The sequence below is a fragment of the Convolutriloba macropyga genome, chromosome 12, assembly GCF_964194025.1.
Source record: "Convolutriloba macropyga chromosome 12, txConMacr16.3, whole genome shotgun sequence".
In the NCBI taxonomy this organism is placed as follows: domain Eukaryota; kingdom Metazoa; phylum Xenacoelomorpha; order Acoela; family Convolutidae; genus Convolutriloba; species Convolutriloba macropyga.
Window position 1 is genome coordinate 22,578,553 of NC_134479.1, and position 22,731 is coordinate 22,601,283.

The 22,731-nt window shown below is 33.3% G+C and overlaps 1 protein-coding gene across 5 annotated transcripts in view; it reads right to left on the bottom strand.

The window, feature by feature from the left end:
• The window catches only part of LOC142351019 (uncharacterized), a 179,842-nt gene that overhangs the window by 145,386 nt on the left and 11,725 nt on the right, over window positions 1–22,731 (bottom strand). Inside the window, exons 1-2 of one of the 5 annotated variants that reach the window (XM_075403071.1) lie at window positions 6,018–6,401; window positions 3,781–4,692 (exon numbers count right to left, since the gene is read on the bottom strand). The exons of 1 other annotated variant lie outside the window; for it this stretch is intronic. In XM_075403071.1, the coding sequence (XP_075259186.1) occupies window positions 3,781–4,692; window positions 6,018–6,285 (1,180 nt within the window). In that variant the 5' untranslated portion in view covers window positions 6,286–6,401. Of the gene's footprint in view, window positions 1–3,780; window positions 4,693–6,017; window positions 6,402–22,731 lie in introns of those variants that run through there. 3 more of the 5 variants (XM_075403069.1, XM_075403068.1, XM_075403070.1) reach the window with 3 other exon arrangements.

Here is a 22,731-nt window from a genome sequence, read left to right on the forward strand (position 1 = left end):
TCAGTTGAGCAATGCCAGCCAAAACACAAACAAAATGATCTCAAAAAATTGAGAAAAAAAACAAACAATCAAACAAACTAAACAAAGATATAATCATTGCTAAAACTTTGAAGCTTTTACCCCTAAGGCAAAATTTGATACCTTTAAATACACTCATTTCAGAAATATGTTCAAACAAATTTTTGTTTCTGAAATTGCTGCAGTATTACATCTGCAAGACCTAAAAAGTTCATTTGCCCTTGAAGATCGATTAACTCCAAAATGACCCAAAATTTTTTTTAAAAAATGAAAACAATTGCAAATTTTAATGAAATGTTGCTGACAATTGTGATATTGTCTTAAGAATAATCCTTTCTGTGTCTCTAGAGGCTGTCTAGTAACCCGATTCCAAGCCTTAAAAAATTAATTGGTTCAAAGATCGATAGGTAATAATTTTTATAAAAATTTCAAAAAAGAGAAATTCGTTCTTTCAAAATGTTGAAAACCATTCAATTGCATCCTAGCAACTATTTAATAACATACTATCAAACCCTGTATGAGGTAACCTGGGTACTTAAGAAAGAGAAACTGAATAAAAGACCAATAAAATAAATAAAATAAATCCAATGAAACTAACAAGCATACAGTAACCTTTTCAGAACGTGGAATAGGTTTTCTGGCACTTGAGAATAAACAAATATCAGAAATTGACAAAAGCTTTATGAAACCTTAAAAAAAATGCAGATTTTATGAAAAAAAAATGCTAAAATACGAGACAATAAAATGTTGAAAACCAATCTATTGTCACTAGAAACTACACATTGCCCTATTATCATACCATAAAGGAGATTTCCTGGACCATACAGCTGGAAAAGCTAAAAAAATGACAAAAGTTTTCAAAAAACTTGAAAAAAATTGCAAAAATTTGTATCATTTTGCGTGTTTGTTTTTGTAGTACCAAAACATATAGCTCGTAAAATGGTCATAACGAGTAATTTTGTCTCGCAAAAAGTCTTCATCAACTTTTAAGAACTTCCATCTAACACTAATCAATCAAAAAATATAAAAAATTGCACCATTTTGAGCCCAAAAACTCCTAAAAATGACCTTTTAACCTTAAATTGAGGCCATCCCAGCAGCTGCACCAATCTAAGCCCACTAGGGCCTCTAATTGAACTTAGTGCCCGCTGGGCTTTACCTATTTATCCCGTTTTGAAAGATCAAAGTAATTGAAAAATATGTGAAAACATCTTAAAAAAACAGCGCCCCAATACAATTCAAATTCTTTGAATTGTAAAAAAATTAGGAGCGCTATAATAGCCGGCTGAGAAGATGAGGGCGGCTATTAACAAATGAAAAGATGTAACAGAAGATGTCTATAGAGGATATCCTTTAACAGTAAAATAAAGAGTAAAAAAATAGCAAACGGGTGTTGAAAGTAAAAATCGCTAATCTTTTCACTCTACGCTTTGGTTTTCTGGAAACCCAATATATAGAGACCATCTCCTTCTATAGCCTGCTTCACAAAAATGGCCTTTTGTAATTTCACAATATTTAACTTTTATTTACCCTGAGGTTATAGATAAAAATCGTCATAGTTAACTTACAAAGCTAACTATGACGAACAAAGCTAACTATTACTTTAAAAAGCTAGAATCACTGCTGATTGATTTTTCCCTTTTAGTTACATGCAATGTCAAATTTTATCAAAAATTTAGTTTATTAAACGTTGTGTCACAACTCGATAAAAATTACTGTCAGAGTTATTTCAACGTGATTTTATGACGAAAAACAATTTTCAACTAAATTTTAAAGAGAAAAAAGTTCAATACGAACTATTCTTATTGTTCCAACGTTTTTTTTTTAAAATTGAGGAATATAAATGCGAGGCTGGCTTTTTTCTTCAGTCAAATCGTCAATTTTTGTTTACGCATCTTAGCGAAAAACGAAAACCACCATTTCGTAGACCTCAGGATCTAGTTTTGATTTATATTTAAAAAAATTAAGGGAAATTTGGAAAGGGGGAACACTTTAAAATTTCGAAGAAATCAAAGAGGAAAAAACATCGCTCGGTAGACGGGGCTGACACATTGCGTTGAAATTTAGGATTTAAAAACGGAGAAATGTGTAGCAACATTAGTTAAGTTAAAAAGGAATTTTGACTTGACTCTCACGAGTAATTTTTTACAGATTCAAGCCTAAAAAATTTAGCTTGATTTTAGCTTATTGAAAAAAAACTTCGATAAAACGATTAATAATCAATATTTCTTCTGAAAACTTTTAAAAACATATTTCCCGTCTCTCTTTTCTGCTGACTAAAAACTATTATAAGAACCAGTTCTTCTTGCAGTTTTTCTCGAAGATGAAAAGTTTTCTCAATTTTTAGTTCAAATAAAATTATAATGAAAAACTATTTCTTATTTGCTAATCTTTGCGGTTTAAAAAACAAATTTGTGTTTATTAAATCTAGCTGTTTACAAAAAAATTGAATTGTTCCATAATGCTCATGAAAAATCAAAAATGACGTTTTAAGAAAAGATTTCCGAAGAGTTCATTTCAAGTTTAGTATCAATTCTACAAGTACCGATATAATTTCCTCAAGAACTCCACACCTAAGTTTTCATAAAAAACAAACAAGACTTAAATGAACGATGCGAACCATGGGTAGCGAAGAGTTGCCAAAAAGAAAACAATTTTTTTATGTGTGGTGGTTTTGCTTGTGTGGTTGTATTTATATGAGTGCGTGTTTCTGCTATGTGTGCGGTATGTTTACGAGCGAAAGGGAGATACAGAGAGAGAAAGAGAGAGAGAGACAGTCATTCTGAGATAATTAGTTCGTCTGTATGTTAGACACAAATAGAGGCAGAGTGCAAAAGGTGTCAAATCATAAAAGAATTGCAGATTATTATTTTTAAATAGCGGCACTAATTTTGTCCAAATCCAAAATAATTGTTCTCAAAAGTCACTGGTAAAACATCTGAGATATTTTAAAAAAAATTTATATTTATTTTCATAATGCTCATGAGACATCAAAAATGACAAAATTTTTCGAAAAATTTCTATGTTTCATTTCAAGGTTGTGTCAAAGTAACAATTACCGACAACATTTCCTCAACCAGTCCACACCTGGTTATTTAGAAAAAAGACCAAGGAGACCTAACTGTACGGCGACGAACCTTGAACATACATTAAATGCCAAAAAGAAAAACTTTTAATGGTTTTTTTTGTCGTTGGTGTTTTTTATTTGTGTGATTGTGCGTGTGTTATGTGTTTTTGTAAGGACTTTTTGTTTTTGTCGTCTCTTTTCGGTCTAAACAGTACAAGTAATTTTCTCCGATGCATATAAGTTGGTTTCAGATACTCCCAACGGTTTCTCTGACAGAAATTAATGGTTGTTTCGCATCCTTGAGAGCTATTTTGGAACAAACTGTGCTACGCACAGACTCGCACGAGCCATCTTGTTCAATCTTCTGCCCAGTTTGTACAATTTTGTTCACCCGGAGCCATGAATTGAAAAATTCAGACGAAATTATTTTTTACTCCAGTTGCGATTCAGGCCTATAATATCATAACAATAAATTTATATTTAGTGACATAATTAATGGGCGCGTACAACTCAATGATTTCACTATTACTGTTTTTTTAGAGAAAGATACTCATTTTTTGCTTGAACAAAAACGCTGATGTAAAACTCAACGGACTTTCAACCAATTCACCGAATACAACCTATTTTAGTTTTCGGAAGATTTCAAAGGCGAAAAAATTTCAAAACATCATATAAAGGAAGGAAACAGACGTGACCTTCGTTTTCTTCATCATCAGAAGTCTCCTGAATTGGATCAACCGAGTTCACGTATGACGTCATAATAAAGTGATCCGAGCTGGATGCTAGAGGGCGACCGTAGTTGAAATCCACATTCGAGTAGGGTAACTCATAAACCGAATCATTGTCCGTATTTATAACTAACTTCGGAGGAGTTTGTTTACACTTATCATAATTCTGGTTATGATTGAGCAATAAAACTTTATGTGAGTCGTTGGCGCCACAAGTTGAGGTCGTTACACCACAGGTCGATGATGTGTCAATCGAGTTATAACTTACTTGAAATAATTTATTAACTTCATCGATTTCGTGGACCGTTTCTGAGTGCTGACACGCTTCGTCTGTTTCATTGTAACTGTTGTTATAACCAGACAAGTTATTAAAACCTGGCTGTGATAAGTTATAACTCTCGTCGTCGGACCAGTTGTTGTAATAAGAATTACAACACTCTAGTTTATATTCAGAAGCATTGGTGTTATAAGCGGAATTGCTTCGGTAAGGGCGACATGATAAATTAGAATTAGTGTTATTGTGGCAAGGATACGTTATGTCAATAGCCTTTTCATTTTTATTAGAAGTTGTAGAACTAAGGGATAACAAGCGGTTACCTTTAGGAGAAAAGGGAAAAGAACAACCTAGCAAATTTTCGGCAGTATCGCAATGAGTATTATGATTTATGGTGGGAATAGTAGAAGTAGCAAAAATAGTGGTGGGAGAAAGAGTAGTAGTAGTATTATTACTTTGGGTAGTATTGTTGGTAGTGGTAAGTAAAGAGTTGTTGATGGTCGTTGTGATGGTGGTCTTAGTTTTTAGGAGAGGGTACTGCACTGAATTATGTATGATGTTAAATGTGGATGAACAAACACAATCTATTCCCCAATCGTGTTCAACTAAGCCGACAGCTAACTAAGCCGATCGAAAAAACTTTAACACAATTTAATAGGAAATCGCATTTACACAGCCATTTACACAGCATTAAAGGAGAAACAATTTTACTAAATTGGTAACTCTTAAAAAACAAAAAAAAACAAGGAAAAGTTCTAAAATTACAGCATAGCCTAAAAGTCAAAATTTGTAATTTCAAAACATGAAAGGTCAGAAAAAACATTTTTACTGACATTTGAAAGTTGTGACAAAAATGAAAGGTCAGTAGAACAAATTTAAATTAGAACATTTTTACTGACAAATGATAGGCAGGCAGGTCAATAAAAAACAAAATATGAAAGGTCAGTAGAACATTTCGAAGCCTCGAAAAATTATTGATAAAAATAAACAACTTCTGTGCCATTTGGAGACCAATTAATAAAAAAATATATTTTAAAGAGAAGAACAAATTAAATTGAACGCTTTTGATGTCCGAGACAGTAGGGTAATACGTTAAACTATCTGAGAAATTGCAAAAATTTGTAAAAAAAAAATACTTCAGTAATTCTTTATTACACAAAAAAAATCCAACCAATTTTAACGCTAAAAATATATAACTCCTCTATACGTTTAATTGGTGTAAATCGTATTTTCCAATAAAACCACGGGAGAGAGAAATTTCAGCAGCCCAAATTCCAAATTGGCGGAAGTTATAAATAACAATGAATGCAAAAAGCAATTTATTCACTGCTTGACCGTTCAACCGAAGCGCAATTTGTCTGTGCAATCATTCCTTTCAACAACAGTCTCTCTTTTTTATCCACGTATATAAATAGTCACGATTTACTTTACTTTTTCACAAAATGCATAAAATGGATAAAGTTTTATTTCTTAATCTTAATCAGTAGATTGAGCACAACAAAATACAATAAGATGTTTTTGGGCCATATTGCACATTTTACAAATTTTAATGACAGGTTCACTGCTCAAAAAGAGCTTTGACCTCATTTACCAAAAATTTCCAAATATGTCAGTCCAAAATTCTACAAAATTTTAATAAACGGAGCACTAATAAATTTAAAAACGATGATAATTTTTGAGCAAATAAAATACTTTTATAACCAGTTGGTTAAAGTTTACAAGTCAAAGACAAAATTTGCATTTCTTCTATTTCTTAATACAATGTAGGAAATAAAGGTTTGAGGTTTCGCGTTTATTGAAGCTAAAAAAAAGGTGGTAAACAAAAACTAACTATATTTACTCTTTTTCTAATTACCAACTCGACAACCCAAGATGTCAAATTAATAATTCCAAATCGGTTCAGAAAACTATCGGCTCAATTGATACAAACCTGAATCTTCATCGGTTTGTTTGCATTTAGACTTTTTTGACGGATTTTGACTATTTGCTGTATCGGGGGAATGCAAATTTAAAAGGGAAATTTCACAATGCCCGCTGTTTGAATAACAAATAGCTCTTTGTGCATTCGAGCTATGATCGCCCAGTACATGTTTGTAGTTGTTGTTTTCCGATATCCTTTGAGAACGGGTGGTATCGCTTTGATCATCGGTAGAATTGTCACTTTTAACGGGAAACCGATTCGATTTATTCATTTCCATTACAATGAAGGTTTTCAAAAGAATAATTTCTAAGAGAATCGGCTTTCAAATCAATGATTAAATAACTCAAAGATAAGATTTAACAACGATTAAAACCAAATATCAGCCTTGCCCTTTGAGAAAATAAGTATTGTCACAATAACAGATAAAAAGAAAACTAGCATTTAAGAAAAAATATAAGAAATTAAACATCTATAATCAAGAACATACTAGGCTCGAAAGCACTTATCAAAAAACTTATCTGGTGACCGCCAAATCGACCGACCAGTTGTTTAACCAACAACCAAAAACAAGAACTTAAGCCGGCAACCCGACAGCGTATCAATTTTAATCGTTGGACGAACTAGTGATATTTTGACCAAGTAGATCTCGCAACCCAAGAAGAATTGAGGACAGTCAAATTTCTCATTTTTTCTTTATCGGCTAAAACCTCTGTCGGTCAACATTACTAGCACCAACTTAGCTATCTGAAGAAGATATGTATCTCTAACCAGTTACTGTTTGGAATAAGCAAACAACCAGAGGATTAATTTGCTAAATGGGCGGACAGAGGATTTCAAATTAGAACTAGAATGGATTAAAATGCATCTTTTTCTGCCAAATTATAACATCAATATATCAAACAAAACATTAATATCTCTATCACGTCATCACACAATTTTGGAATTAAAAACGGATTGAGAGCATCACTAGCAAAAGTAAAACAAAACATAAAAAAGTCGGTTGCTTAACAACAAAATAGTTACTCAAAAACAAAGAAAGAAATTCCTCAACACTCACCCCAGAACTTCATTTATAAGATTATTGTAATGTTAACATTGAATGCATACAACAAGAAATTACATAAAAAACCATTTTTCTCCCATTCCAGGTTCTTTAGGGAAAATTTGTGCCAGAAAATGCAATCGTGGTCATCAAAGATTGTTCATTTTCATTCATAAAAGCCAAGCCAATTCTGACAGCGCTGTAAAATGGATGTAAACGGTATCTTAGATTTAAGCCTTAAAGAATAGATATATGTTTTGTCAGATCTCCATTGTTAAATAGGCAAGAGTTATTCACTTTGTAATAAAAAACATACCCGGCAGATTGCCGGAAAATAGCCACCGTTGATTCCCATAACCAAGATTGGGATTGAAAGAGAAAAAAATTTGTGAAAAAATGATTTTTGTACAGACAATTTCAAAGTGCTAACTATTTTAATTTGTGAGCTGAACATGCTCCTGTTTCGTAGTGAGACCAGACAGAGGCTAATATCAAATCCAATAAGCATTAGAGATGGTAACTAAGACTTATAGGAACGACGTTCAAATAGCGGGCATCTAAAATTGGGCTTTATGGAATTATCCCGTTTCTATTTCTGACTTCAATTTGTTATACGGACTCTGTTCATTTTGAATTGCTTTGCTGAGCAACTGATGTTCAAAATCACTTTTAGCAGAATGAGAGAAGAAAGAAAATAGCCCGGAGAAAACAAAAAGATTTCACGCAAAATTTCGAAAAGGCGGCAAAATGAGGTAAAGCGAAAAATTTTTATTCGACGAAGTAAAAACATAGCAGGACAAGTCCTGAATACAATTCCAAGAATTGAATGAAACACTTAGAAGTACTCTACCTGATCAGCAGATCAATTGAACAATGCCAGCCAAAATACAAACAAAATCATCTCAAAAAATTGAGAAACTAAAACAATCAACTAAACTAGACAAAAAGATACTTATTACTAAAATTCTTGAGGCTTTTACCCCTTAGGCAAAACTCCATCCCTTTAAATATACCTATCTCAAAAATATGTTCAAGACCAATTTTTGTTACTGAAATTGGTCCAGTATTATATCTGCATGACCTGAAAAAATTCATCGGCCATTGAAGATCGATTATCTCAAAGATGACCGAAAAATTTAAAAAATGAAATCAATTGCACACTTTAATGAAAGTGTGCTGAAAATTGTGAAATTATTATCTTCAGAATCATTTCTGTGTCTCAAGAGGCTATCCGTTAACCCAATTCCAAGCATTAAAAAATTCATTGGCTCAAAGATCGATAGGCAATAAATTTTAGAAAAAATCTCAAATTTCAAAAAATAGAAATTCGTTCTATTAAACTGTTGAAACCCGTTCAATTGCCCACTAGCAACTATCTAAAAACATACTATAAAACACCGGACGGGGTTAGCTGGCTACTGAGGCAGAAACTGAATAAAAGTTAAATGTTTTGAAAAAAGATCGCAAATTTTATCAAAAAATTTCCAATATTCGAGAAGTTAATTTGTTGAAAAGAAATCCATTGAAGCTAACCACCACGCGGTAACTTTTTATCAGACCGTGAAATAAGTTTTCTGGCACTTGAGAATGAACAAATATCATAATTTGACGAAAACTTTAGAGAACCTTGAAAAAATTGCAGATTTTATTAAAAAAAATTCCGAATTTCGAGACATTAAAATGTTAAAACAAATCCATTATTTACAGAAACTATGCAGTGCTCTATTATCAAACCCCAAAGGACATTTCATAGCCCCTGAAGCTGGAAATAAAGAAATGACAAAAATTTTTGAAAAACTTGAAAAAAAATGCAAAAATTAGTATCATTTTGCATGTTTGTATTTGTAGTACCAAAACATATAGCTCATGAAATGGCCATAACAAGTAAAATGGCCATAACAAAAAACATGAAAAATTGCAACATTTTGAGCCCAAAAACTCCTATCCTTTTAACCTTAAATAAAGGCCATCCCAGCAGCTGCACCATTCTAAGCACTTGAGGGACTATGGAAGCCCACGTTGGGTCCCTAATGTAACCTAATGCCCGCTGGGCTTTACCTGTTTGACCTGCAAAGATCAAAGTCATTGAAAAATGTGTGAACACATCTTAAGAAAAAACACAGCGCCCCAATACAATTCAAATTCTTTGAATTGTAAAAAAATTTAGGGGTGCTATAATAACCGGCTGAAAAGCTGGAGCGGCTATAAATTACCTATCTCATAAAAATTGTAATTTTCAAAAACAGTTTTGAGATTCTGTTTTTTAACAGATCAAAAAGTTTTGCGGATCGATATCGCACTGACATTCTTCAGCTTTTTTCCTACTCAATTTCACGAACCTTCAAAACTCCTAAAGACCACTACAAGTAAAAAGGAATTCAACAGTGGAAAGCGTCTGTCCACAAACGTCCAGACTATAAACAACCTAAAACAGCAAGAAATGACTACTAGAAGTTCATATTTATCTTCAGCGACCATTTAAACTAAGAACTCAGCGCTGCAATCGAACATGTTCTGGAGGGACCCGTGCATTATTCAAGGATATCACTCTTGTACGAATAATTAACTTTTGTTTTGCGAGGTTCTGTAAACTTAGCAAGAAAGCTCTTAAAAATTTTAAGGCAGAGTATTTACATAGAAATTCCTCTTACAAGAACTTGCGAGGTAAATATTTGTCGTACAAAACTATCACAGTATACGCGCCAAAAATATTAAGGTAAAAATACGTCCAATACGTGCATCTTACATCAGTTTTTTCAGCGTATCGAGAGCTGGGCGCCGGACAAAGTCACATGCTGTAAACTTTGTTGGGAAACAAAACCTTCAAAACTTTAAAGTAAAGAGAAACACAGACTATGGAAACAATTTTGCATTTGCCCGTTTTTAGAATATTTTTATCCTAACGATCAGCCTTCAGGAAAACGAGGTATCACAAAATTAAATCTCAGCTGTTAAATTGTATACAATATGCATAATTTGAAACTATCTTCTTCGCGCAATACTAATTGTAAGTATTGCTAGCAATTTATTAAATAAAGTCTCACTAAAGGTATTGGAATGGAATTAGTACGCAACTAGCCAGTAAGTTAATTAACAGTTCTAAGACTTTTATCCTGGGAGTTTCTTACAAACTCTTACAATTTTAAGTGACAACAAAGCAGAATGACACCAAATTCTGACAAGATCTTACATGCTAACTATCAAGTGCGACAGAATAGTTTTTCTTAAAAAGTTCACAGTTAGTCGTACTAAACGTGAGCTTGTTGGTAAAATTTAATACAAATCTTACAGGGTAGCTCTTCCTGAGTATCTGGGGGGCAAAATGAACCACCCCTCTTCTGTCGAAGATGCAACAGGTATAATTAACCCAGATATCACAATCAACTGAAGATCCAGAAGTCAGCAATTGTTGACATAACTCTTGACACGAACAAATACAGTCATCAAAGGTTGAATTTTACTCTGAGTGCCAAATTCAAAAATAAAAATTTATTTAGCGAACAGTGCACGTTTAACCAAATTAACCAATAAATAAACCTAGTAACAAAATCAAAAGAAAATTCAGAAATCAACATCTATCCCGTATTCAAACAATTTCAAACTGTAAAGACTCTCAAGTCACTCCTTGATTAATTCTCAACATACTTGGACTCCAAATATTTTCAATTCGATTCTAATGGTTCAGCTTAGATGTATAGTTGAGAGCAGATGTATGATGAATGCTCTCTGCACTCGTAAAAATCTAAACTGAGAAAAAAAAAACAGAAAATAAAGGTCACCCAAGTTAAATAATCACAAGCTAGTTCATGAGTGAGGTACATCAGGTTTGCCCCTTTGAAGATAAAAAATGCTTTTAAGATCATGCCCTTGGAAACTACCAAAGTAGTTGTAAGATCATGTAAAACCACACATGCGGAAAAAAATCCTGAAAAACACCATTTTTTTGAAAAAATTAAGTGTTAAAAGTTGTATAATCAAACGCAACGTCAAAAAGACTTCAAGAACTAAAACCGTTAAGAGCAAGCACACTTGTTTGAGTTTGAAGCAACCAGTTCGTCTTAATGATAGCAAAAACTTACAAGTCGACAAAACAATATTGAGAGGCAAAAAGTTTTCCCAAAACCTGTAGATATTTTTGGACATAAACTTTAAAACCATTTGCTGTCAATTTGACACATTCAGAAGTTGCAATTATGCTTCCCTAAAAAGCTAGTTTGATAGTTTGACAAAATTTGACAACGAAATTGACAAAAGAAAAACCAAACGAGTGCAAAAAACCAAAAATAGTCAACAATCAAAAATTCTCAATATTTACGTCTCATCTATACTGAATTAAATGTCTTCAATTTTATATCTATGATTAGCTTTAAACTAAAAATGAAATTAAGATTCAGATATGCCTCATTGTTGACCCATGAAGACCTAAAAAACTGCGATTGAAGGGCAAGAAAAGATCAGGACACAAATTCAATTGAATTTTTTGAAAACATGAAGTGTCCATGTGCAGTCACTATGAACAGAAGCTACAAAAAACAGTAAGTACATCTTTTGGCGGGCTGTCAAGTGATACCACTTAGAACTTTCTACACAAAATATATTGATGAGCCAAAATGACTGAACAAAAAACTGTTGACTATATAGTTCCTTCTACCCTAAGTGTGGTCGCAACAAAATCCAGCAATAAAAGAGACAGCGGAAATTTAAGTGTTAAAAGTTGTATAATCAAACGCAACGTCAAAAAGACTTCAAGAACTAAAACCATTAAGAGCAAGCACACCTGTTTGAGTTTGAAGCAACTAGCTCGTCTTGTTGATAGCAAAAACTTACAAGTCGACAAAACAATATTGAGAGGCAAAAAGTTTTCCCAAAACCTGTAGATATTTTTTGACATAAAATTTAAAACCATTTGCTGTCAATTTGACACATTCAGAAGTTGCAATTATGCTTCCCTAGAAAGCCAGTTTGACAAAATTTGACAACGAAATTGACAAAAGAAAAACCAAACGAGTGCAAAAAACCAAATATAGTCAAAAATCAAAAATTCTCAATATTTACGTCTCATCTATACTGAATTAAATCACTTCAATTTTATATCTATGATTAGCTTTAAACAAAAAAAATGAAATTAAGATTCAGATATGCCTCATTGTTGACCCATGAAGACCTAAATAAATGCGATTGAAGGGCAAGAAAAGGTCAGGACACAAATTCAATTGACTTTTTTGAAAACATGAAGTGTCCATGTACAGTCACTATGAATAGATAATACAAAAAACAGTAACTATGAACTCAAGCCATTCATAAGCTTCCTCTACTCAAATATTGAAATCAATGAGACCTCTAATAACGCAGACTGAGACAACATTACAGAATTGAAATCTATAAACAAAACCCAAAAATTACTTAAAGTACATTCAAGTTGAGAACTATATTTAGTTATACTTTGACCTCGTTTCAATTTCAAAGAAAACTATAAGTATTGAGACTCAGTAACACAACAACAAAAAACCAGAAAGTGTGACAGAATTACAAAACTCTAATGAAAACGTTTAGTGTCAAAGTCGACAAAATCATTAGTTCGCAATTCATACATCACCCTGTATTCATCACTAAAAATGCGTTCAATAAGTATACATAGCCAAAAAGTTTCAAGAAAGAAGCCAAAACAGAAGTCAAATGGCCAAACAAAAATTAAAAACAAAAAAATTACTCTTTAAAATCCAGATATTTAGATCCAAATCCAAATATGTTTTATTCTAAAAACAGCATTCAGACAAATAAGAGCCTCAATATAGCTCCAGGGTTGGTAAAATAACAAAATTTGTAAAAAAAATAATTGATAAAAAACAAACAAAAACATTTTTTTAACTTTACATCTTTTGGCGGGCTGTCAAGTGATACCACTTACAACTTTCTACAAAAAATATATTGATGAGCCAAAATGACTGAACAAAAAGCTCTGTTGACTATATAGTTCCTTCCACCCCAAGTGTCGTCGCAACAAAATCTAGCAATAAAAGAGACAGCGGACAAACGACTCTGATTAACATTTCTTTGAAAACTTTGAAAAGATAGTGAGTTGTCAATGGAATTTAAGCAAAATCTTACTATTAAGTAAACCTTATATCTTATCAGCAAAAACGAGGTTCGAAAACCATTCTGCGCAAAAAGTACTCTGCATCGGATTTTCAAATGACACCCCCCATGTCTTCAGCCCAAGAACAAACGAAGACTCCAAAAATGACAGAAAAAAAACACGGTGTTCATTGGCAGCAATAAACTTTCGATTAGCACATATTCAAAGCAGGTTTCCAACGTGAATTCCCTGCAATAATTATAACTCTACATGAAAATAATAAGAGCAAAAGTTCTCTAGCAGCATTTCATTCGAACCTTAACTCTTATTTTCTGCTAGGTAAGATTTTTAGAAACTCTCAACGAAAAAGATACATAACCAGAGTGCAATCACAAAACAAAAACCGTTATTTGTAGAGTCTAAGACATAGCAGAATACATTGCCCGAAGGACAACGCTAAAAAATTAATAGCTGTTCTCAGGATATTATGTATTATATTGTATGTCGGATATTATTAGGAATCTATAACTAACGCCAAGCGCTGACAAAATCAAATCAAATAGCATATAAACAAACCATGCCAAAGATGTCAAGCTTTTATAGTATTTCTACCGAACAACAGAAAGAATGTAAGGGGCATACAGACAAATAGAACAAAAACAGAAAACAAACAAGTTCACTTCAAAGATGTCAAAAATTTCGGCCGTTCTAACAGAACGAATAGAAAGATTAGTCCCAATGAGTTTGAGCAAAGATATGGTATCACTCTTTATTTTTAAATCCAATTTAGAACACAATTAGCAGGACCCAGAAAAAAAACCAATACAAATGATAAGGAAAATAACACTATTACAGTTTAAGATCATAAGAAGTTCGGCGAATTTTAACTGCGACAAGAATTAACAGTAACAATAGAAAAATCTGTAAACATTTCTGTTGCTAGTTGTCAAATATAGAATTTTTTGTGAATTAAACAATATTACAAGCAAATCCTGCTTAAACCGGAGTAATAATGAACAAACGTTCAGGTGCGTGAAATCAAAATAAAATCCACTCCCGTTTGATTGTAAAACATCATCTTCCGTAAGAGGAGTCAATTATTCCGAAAACAAAGGCAGGTAAAAATTTCCCAGACAAAGTAATGACAAAAATGTCTGCTAAAAATGCCATGACGCACGGTGGCATTTGATTTTTACAAATTTTTAGCATTTTACAAAATTTTCGGATTTTACATTTGGTGCCTAAGTATTTACCTTTTCAAAACTATTTCATCAGACGATACAAAAAGTGATATATAGTTAGTTGGCAATTTAACAAAGAAAAATTTAGTACAGAAAAAACTTTAAACGTCATTGAAAAGGCAAGCTTACATGAAAAAACAATAGTATTATAGCGCTGGTGAAAAGGGGAAAATAAGTAAGGCTGAAAAGAGTAAACAACAATTTAACTTAAACAATTGTAAAACTGTAAATTTCAAAAAGTGATGATAATGTCAGGTTTACAGCGTCTTTTGAAACAATAAAATTTAGTTCACAAAATAAAATTGTAGAACGCGAATGTCCTAAAGAAAACAATTTTGTAGTTCTCAAAGCAAGCAAAATCATCAAAAAGAAGGATACTAATTAAACCGAAAGACAGAGGAAGATAAAATTCCCCTGGGAATACATTTTGAGTGTCAAAAAGAACCCTTTAAAAGGCCCAAAGAAAGCAGGAACAGTGTTGTAAAACGAAGGGCGTAATTAATGGGACCAGACAGACTTAAGCCAACAAAATCACGACAAATTTAAATTTAATTAGATCCTCACAAAGCGGCACGCTAAATGTAAATCCTAGCGCGAGCGAAATAAAAGGGGAAATGAACGGAGGCACTTTTCGAAATAGTGAACTAAATTAAAGTAGAGGAAATTAGTCCGAGGATATTACCTGAAAATCCGTCTGATAACCAAATCTTGTTAGCATTTAGCAGTATTCCAAATGATTAAAATACAATTTATTGATGAGATTTCTAAATAATCCACCAGACGTGCCCACCAGTTTTTTGGGTTTAATACTCAGTTTCAAAAATCTTTTGAGTAGTTTTAATTATAATTATGTTCAATGTTATTTATAAATGAGCACCAATAGAAGTGTCTGGGCGCTTGTATGTTGTCCCCTCCGATGCCTTTGTCGGAGGAATATGAATATAATTGAATTAGATTCTTCTTTCAAAAAGCAGCTTTCAAATAGCGGAATATGAAACTCGACATAGAAGCGAATCAAAATGACCCTAATTTGCAAAAGAGCATGCAGCGCTAAAATCTCATCGCTAAGCAGGTAGCCACCATAGCCCAACAAAAGACACGGCGATTTTTTTTTAAAAAAGCCCTGAACAAAAAAGATTTACTAAACAATGTAATCTGACGAATGCATGCCTCTTTGATGTAATTTACTTTTAAGATTTGCAAATTTACAAGATAAAATGCCACTAAATAAACTGAAAAAATACCTTTCATCAAAGCATGTGCATAAGGCAATAACTACATGTCTTCAATAAAAATCAAAAAAATAAATTTTATATTCACGAAAACAGAAACAACTGTCGTAAATTTTCTCATGGGAAAACACTTTTGCTAGTACTTAAGGTTTTTTTATAGGCAGAATCCAATAACCCATAAGTTTGCGTCTTGCTTTTCCTGACTTAGTTGAATCAGCTTTTGCTAAATTCTTGTAGTAAAATCATCTGATAGTTTCCAAAAGAGCCAGCGTGGCATGTCAAAAAATCCTGCCTAAGAATGAGAAAATTCGTAAGAGTTCGCAATCCATCCAGCAATTGACAACCATCTAATCAAAAAACAAAACTGACCAATTATTGAAGTACACCTGTTCCCGGAATTATTTTCAGTGACAAAAAACACAAAGTTTTGCTTTGAGAAAATGAAAAAATGTCTGGTTAATTCGACAAAACGACCCTGAGCAATTAAAAAGAACTAGCAGATTGTAGGATGTAGAGCTGAAAAACCAGCGGCTTAAAGCAGGCAACAAAAACCAGAAGTAATTCAGGAGCTTAAAACAAAACTTACAGTTTGTGGAGGCTAGCTTTAGCTTAATTGAACGGGGCGTGGGAGGAAACCACGAGGTATGGTCGGGCTGGGTTACGGTTGAAACGATGAGCAGCGGGTAAGGAGTGGCAGGGGCTGAAGTGGGGATTATGTGGGTGGACGGGGTGAAGTAGGGAGGGAGGTTAAGTGGGGGGTCAACCCTTTAAGAGCCGCCCTTCAGACCATTAATTTATGTCTCCAGAACCAGTTTTGGTGAATCACACAGTCTAGTGAGCCGAAAGGCTCTAAGAGCCCTTGATGCCCTCCGGGTGTTACCTGATTATCCCGTTTCTGAGGACTAAGAGTCAAAGGGGTCAGACGGTAAATCCGTCAAGCAAACAATCGCATAAAAAGACCAGAGAACTATTATAGTTGCCACAAACGTTGTTTGAGAGATGTTCAAAAAATAAATTTTGACAGCGATTGAATTCTTAAAAAAATCAATGTAATCTAAAAATTAAGATTAAAATTAAAACCGTAAACAAGATTTAAAACTATTTCACTTCTGACTATAGAACGCCAAAATTTAATCTCTAAACAAATCCTACCAACATATAACAGGTAAATACAGTAGGATAATCAAGTAAGAAGACTATACTTCATATTAAGATCCCTCTCAAAGCTAACAGAAACATTACATATAAACTACCGAGGCAAATGGTCAAAACCTCAAATTAATGGGTGCAAAAACTGCCAGAATATCACGACCAAAATATTACTCGGAAACAAAATAAGAGAAGACTATTTGCCTTCAACGAAAGATTTGAAGATAATAGACAACGAAACCTTGAGACATTCCGTAGGAACTCACACAAACCACCTATGTTTTGTTTTTCACCAAACAAATAAGAAAGAGGAAAGCAACTAACTAGCGTCGGACGAACTGCTCTCAATTGAATAGCGTGGGGCTGCATTTATAAGCTGCATTTATTTAAAAGTTCCGATTTTTGTTCCACTTTTGCCTTCTTTCATCCTCTGTCTGTAATATCTAGGTCAGTCAAAAAATCTCTTTGTTCTCTATTCGGGCGATACCAAAAAAGCATGAACTTGCTTATTTACCGTCCGCCTTGGTGCTTTTATTTCATTGATTTATTATTATTATATTATTGTCAAAACTCATGCGAGCTATCATGACTGTGTGAAAGGAGAGAAAAGTTGAGGGCGAAAACCACCTAAAATTGTCCATTATACAGTGTATTTTTGCTTATATAGCATATTTCGGTTGGTTAAGGGGCAGCACAGGATTGGGAGGTAAGAGCTGTCTGCGGGATCTAAACCTTTAAGAAATGCCAATCAGACCTTGATTTAAGTATCATTAGCAGTTTTGTTGAACAGCCTGCCTAACTAGAGACTAAAAAGGCCATTAGAGAACTGCTCAGTGAACCAATGCTTTTGGGCTTTTTTAGTTTATCCTTTTTCTCATGCAAATTCGATAGCCAGACGAAAAAAAACGATAAAACAAAAAAATTGACAGTACAGAAAATAGCATACATACGACTGGCAGGACTAATACGGTTTCTATATAACTCATTTGAGAGAAATTAAAAGCTTTATCGACATTTTTGTTCTTTCGCCCGCCACTCTGATTGAGCAGGCCTATAAATGAACGTCAACAATTCGATCCGTCGAAACAGTGTTCTGACTGGCAGATTAATGTAGCCACTTTTCGAAAACTGAAAACGCCCCAACTAGAATCCACAATAGAAGACGTGAAAAACTGCCAGGAAATTGGTCATAAAGTAGTAAAATTCACCAAAAATTGTATTTCGGAGAAATGTAAAATACTGTTTACTGTTGGATGGCCAAAACCTCAAATTTTATATTCGACTAAATATATGCTAAGATACAAAAAAATTGGAAAATAACACGCAATAAAAAGCTTCTGTTTCCCAAGGAAAATTTTCAAGATAATAACTGAGTGGTATATATTGAAATATATAAAAAAAATTGAATCGCTCGAGAAAACGTATTTGTAAATTCCCGAAATAGCATCAAATCTCTTCAGTGACAAAGTAAACGTCAGTCCTTAATTAACTGGCAGACTAACCAGGAAATGAGCCCAGAATAGTAAAAAGAGTTGAACAAAAGCTCGAAGGGATTAATTCCCCATTACTGTTCCCAGTTCCGTCAGACAAACTTGAATTTCCAGGAAACAAAGGCCATTGAAAAGACAGGGACATATTTTGACTGAAAGCTTAAGGAAACTCCATAGCTTCATATACTGAAGAGACGCCAGAAAGCCGATAGTTTTTTGCTTTCATTATTTACTGCCATTGCTAATATTCGCTCGATAGGTAAGTAGGTTAAGTTCTTTTCGTACAGCAAGTTTACATGTTTATAGACACGAAAACATAAGGCTAATTGATTTAAAATTTTAAAAATTCCATCGAGTTACAGCATGTAAGTATTTAAGATCAAATTGACACCTCTTAAAAGCAAACGGTGTCTTTTTAAAAGCAGCAATGACTAGTTTTCAATAATAATAAACTTTCGATACGAGCATACTGCTAAAGCGGATAAAACTTTCTAAAATCAAAAGCGAATCAGTTGAAATTATGAAATCAGATGTATAATAATCAGATGAAAATGACCTATAAGATAATAGATATCGATATCGTCCAGTTCAAAATATGGTCATATAAGCTGATTTCCTATCACTACTTGCAATTAAAAGTGCAAAAAACTGCAAATAAAAAAACTATAATACTTCAATCGCTTTGAAGTCGGTCATTCAAAAGTATAGTTAGGCTAATAACCATTGCATCATAATTTAATTCTGAACTTGAACAAAGCCATGAAAAAATTCAAAAGAAAAAGTGGGGAAAAGAGGCTATTTATTTCAAACTGATAGCATACCTGTCGAGTGCAATCTTTATAATTTCACTGTGCTATAGATAGAACCAAAAAAATAAAGATGAACGAACATTTAAAAAAGGCTCGCAAAGTCGAAGCTCGCTTTACAGCCCAAAATGAAATAACGGTTTCCTGCTCATATTCAATATCAATCAGTAAGCTCATTTTTTATCGGCATAGAAAACGCCGCAAAACTCATGGTATCAATTTAAGTTTCTTCAACACAACAAATTCACATATTTTAAGCAATTGGATAAACGCATTCGTTGGAAAAATAAAATTCGATTAACGAATAAGACCAACTCCGAATTCCGAATTTAGGTCGGTGATCTAGTTAACTAGAAGGCAATTTCGGGAAAGTTATTGCCGCTTTATAAAAGAAGTTCTTCAATTAGAAATGAAGTTTACTAGTAATGGAAGGTAAACTGATTTTGAAATTAATTGCAGCGCTAAAGGTTTCTGTTGATTAACGAGCAACGAAGAAGACAACATTTAAAGCCTACATCAACCGAAACGTTATGGTGACCCAGAACAATCAAAACCTGGAAACAAATTTCTTCGGGCAATCCAGATTACTACTGTTGCAATGCAGCAGTAATACAGTAAATTGAATTTGTTATATTTCCTTGAACAAATTGCTCTCCTTTTCTTTTGACTGTAAAAAACTGCCAGCATTGATGTAATTCAATCGAACCAAAACAGCAAAAAAACATATTTTAGTCTGTCTTTTACTTTAAAACAGCGTCACTTTTCTGCATTTCTTTGACGCATATTGTCTCCTAGCTTTTGATGGGTGACATAAACATCAATGTCACAAAACGCTTCGTATCACCCGCAATTCTGAACAATTCAGGAAGCATTAGCGTTAAAGTCGGTTCTGTAATGTGCAATAGTACAAAGTTTTAGTCCACCCAAACCGCGATCTACGTTTCTGGAAAGCTTTCCAGTGTACAATTTTTAACAAGCAGGCTCTGCAATGTGTATTTGCAAATAATGTTCCGACCCATCTCATTAAAAAAACTGCCGAAACCGAAAAGGAGAATCAACAATTGAATATTAACACTGATAGGCTTTTCAAAATAACATAACTGTCTGTACAATAATAAAAATCAAGGTCGACAAAAATTCTCGATAAACAGTTCCAAAATAAATTACCAGGCTTGTCAGAGCAATGTATATAAAGAAAAAACAATTAGATAGAAAATTTCAGTAGCCAAATTTTTTTCTCAACTTTAAAAAAATTCTGTCAACTTTTGGGCATCTATTACAAAAGCTTGTCAATCTCAGAACATACATCTCCAAAAATTCATTATAAACATTTGATATATTGTTAATAAACACTTGATTTCATTGAGAGAAAATAGAAAAACATGACCTAAAGCAAAATTGTAAAAAAAAACAGATGAATTTGACGCACAATGGGATTGCAAAATAAAATTACGCTTTCAATAACGTTATGCACTTTGATTCAATGTCCGAGATGTATTGGTTCATCCCGTTTCTTTTGATTTTACTCTTTTGACCTTGACCGTATTCACTACATTGCGTCATTTAATGAACGAAAAACTAAAATCCATTCAATGAGTGAGGTGCGTCAACGCTGTAAAACAAAAAACGTGATCGGAAGGCAAAGCAAAAATTTTAAAAAAACAAACGTAGGACGTCATGAGCAACAATTCGAAGAAATTTCCATGACTCGAAAAAAACTAGAACAGGAAAAGATTAGAGTTCACTTGAAAAAGGATTTACAAAATCAATCGAAACAATCAAGAAAACAGTACAAATCAAAGTCAAATTGCCGCATGTGAACAAAAAAGCACGGCCAAGAAAGCGAAATTTTGTTCAAACACCTTTTGTTCAACTCGCCTTTTCACTCCAATTCCCGTTTTGACCTGAATCACTACTCCAATTTGACTTCACAAACCATGAAAACATGTGACCAGATCCCAAACATGTGAACAGATCCCAAACGGACAGCGCCTTAATATAATTCAAATTCTTCGAATTGTAAAAAAAATAGAGCGCCTAAAAATAGCTCCAGAGATTCTGAGGGTGTTTATGTTCAGAGTTATCTATTTAAATAAATCTGAACATAAACAGAATAACGCCGATGGATTAGTCTCTAAGACAGGGCTGGACAATCTAATTTATAGGGGCTGTAGCTTAGAAATGTTTTATGCGTGCAAAAAAAACTCCCTCACAGAGGTTCGAACTCCGGGCCTCCAGGGTGTCAGTATGCCATCTTTAATTAACAATGATTTTACTTTTCTTTCACTTACAATCTCTTTCATATTATCGACAAACCTCATTTCAGAATTAGAAGGACTTAGATCACTCAAAAATGAAGAGCTCAAGCGTGAACAAGTCAAAAGAAATCAAAGAACGGTCTGAACCAAAAAGACAGAAAAAGTCAATTTTAGCACAAAAAGACCAACACGTTTACAATAATTGCTTCAAATTGTATCCGAGAGAAATTAAAACCTAAAATAATTATTTAAATTGAGAACAAATCGACAATAAAATGATAAACTATTTCGTTTAGTAAATTGTGAAGAGGTTGAAAGCTTGTCGGTAGAATTATTGATTACCCACAGATTGCTTAACAAATGTAGTTAAGCAGACATTAGATAATGTGGTAAGAACACAAGCAGTTGCTTAAGTTCGCGCAACTTTGATCGAGTAAATTTCTCTATAACCACCTAGAAATTGACGCATTGATCACGACCAAAACAATTAGTAAAATATACAACAATGCTGCTTGTTCAAAAAGAACAATTAAGCCATTCGAATAAAACATTAAATATGATATGTGGGCCTCCTGTCAACGCCAATGAGCAAGTCATTATGTGAAAAGACACAAAAAAAGCACAAATACGGGCGAATAACCAAGAATCACGAAATCTTGAAAAATGTTAGTATGAAAAATTGTAGTATGAAAGAATTAAAACCAGAAAGTAAAAAAACCAAAACAGCTTGAAATATTGCTTTTTCTTTCCCTAGAAAGAGAATGGAAACTATCATTAATGTGACTAAGCTACAAATTGACAGAAATAAGAACACAAACCGGCAAGTTCCAAAAATAATATTTTTTGAAAACAAATGTTTTCAAAGTGATGAGGCATTAGGTATCAGCTGATAGCCTTAGTTAAGTTCAGTTATGCCTCTTTAGGAATCCAAGTGTACATTTGATTAATAAGACTAAGTCATATGATCACAAAAACAGCAAAAAAGAACTCTGATAAACATAGTTGAAGATCATTCAGCCCTATTTGATCTTGAATGGATGTATCATAAATTGAAAATTGATAGGAGAACTGACATGTCTAACTAAAGTGAAATAAAATACGAAAAGATTTTGAAATACAGCACCCCCATACAATCTCGATCCTTTTAGTTATAAAAATCCACGATGAGACTAAAACTAGACTTGTCATCAATGAGAGTAATAAAAATACGTAATGGTTCCAAATATTAGCAGGATAATTAATTTGGCAAAAACATCTTAAATTGAACAAAAAACATAAACCCACTAATGTCGGAAGAATTGATCTCGAAGGACAGGCGGGTGGGAAACATTTCACCCCACCGGGATTCGAACCATTGCCCTCCCGCTTCATAACCATATGCAATGCAAACTGTGCTATTTTGCCCGTATTTTTTTCTTATGCTGCAACC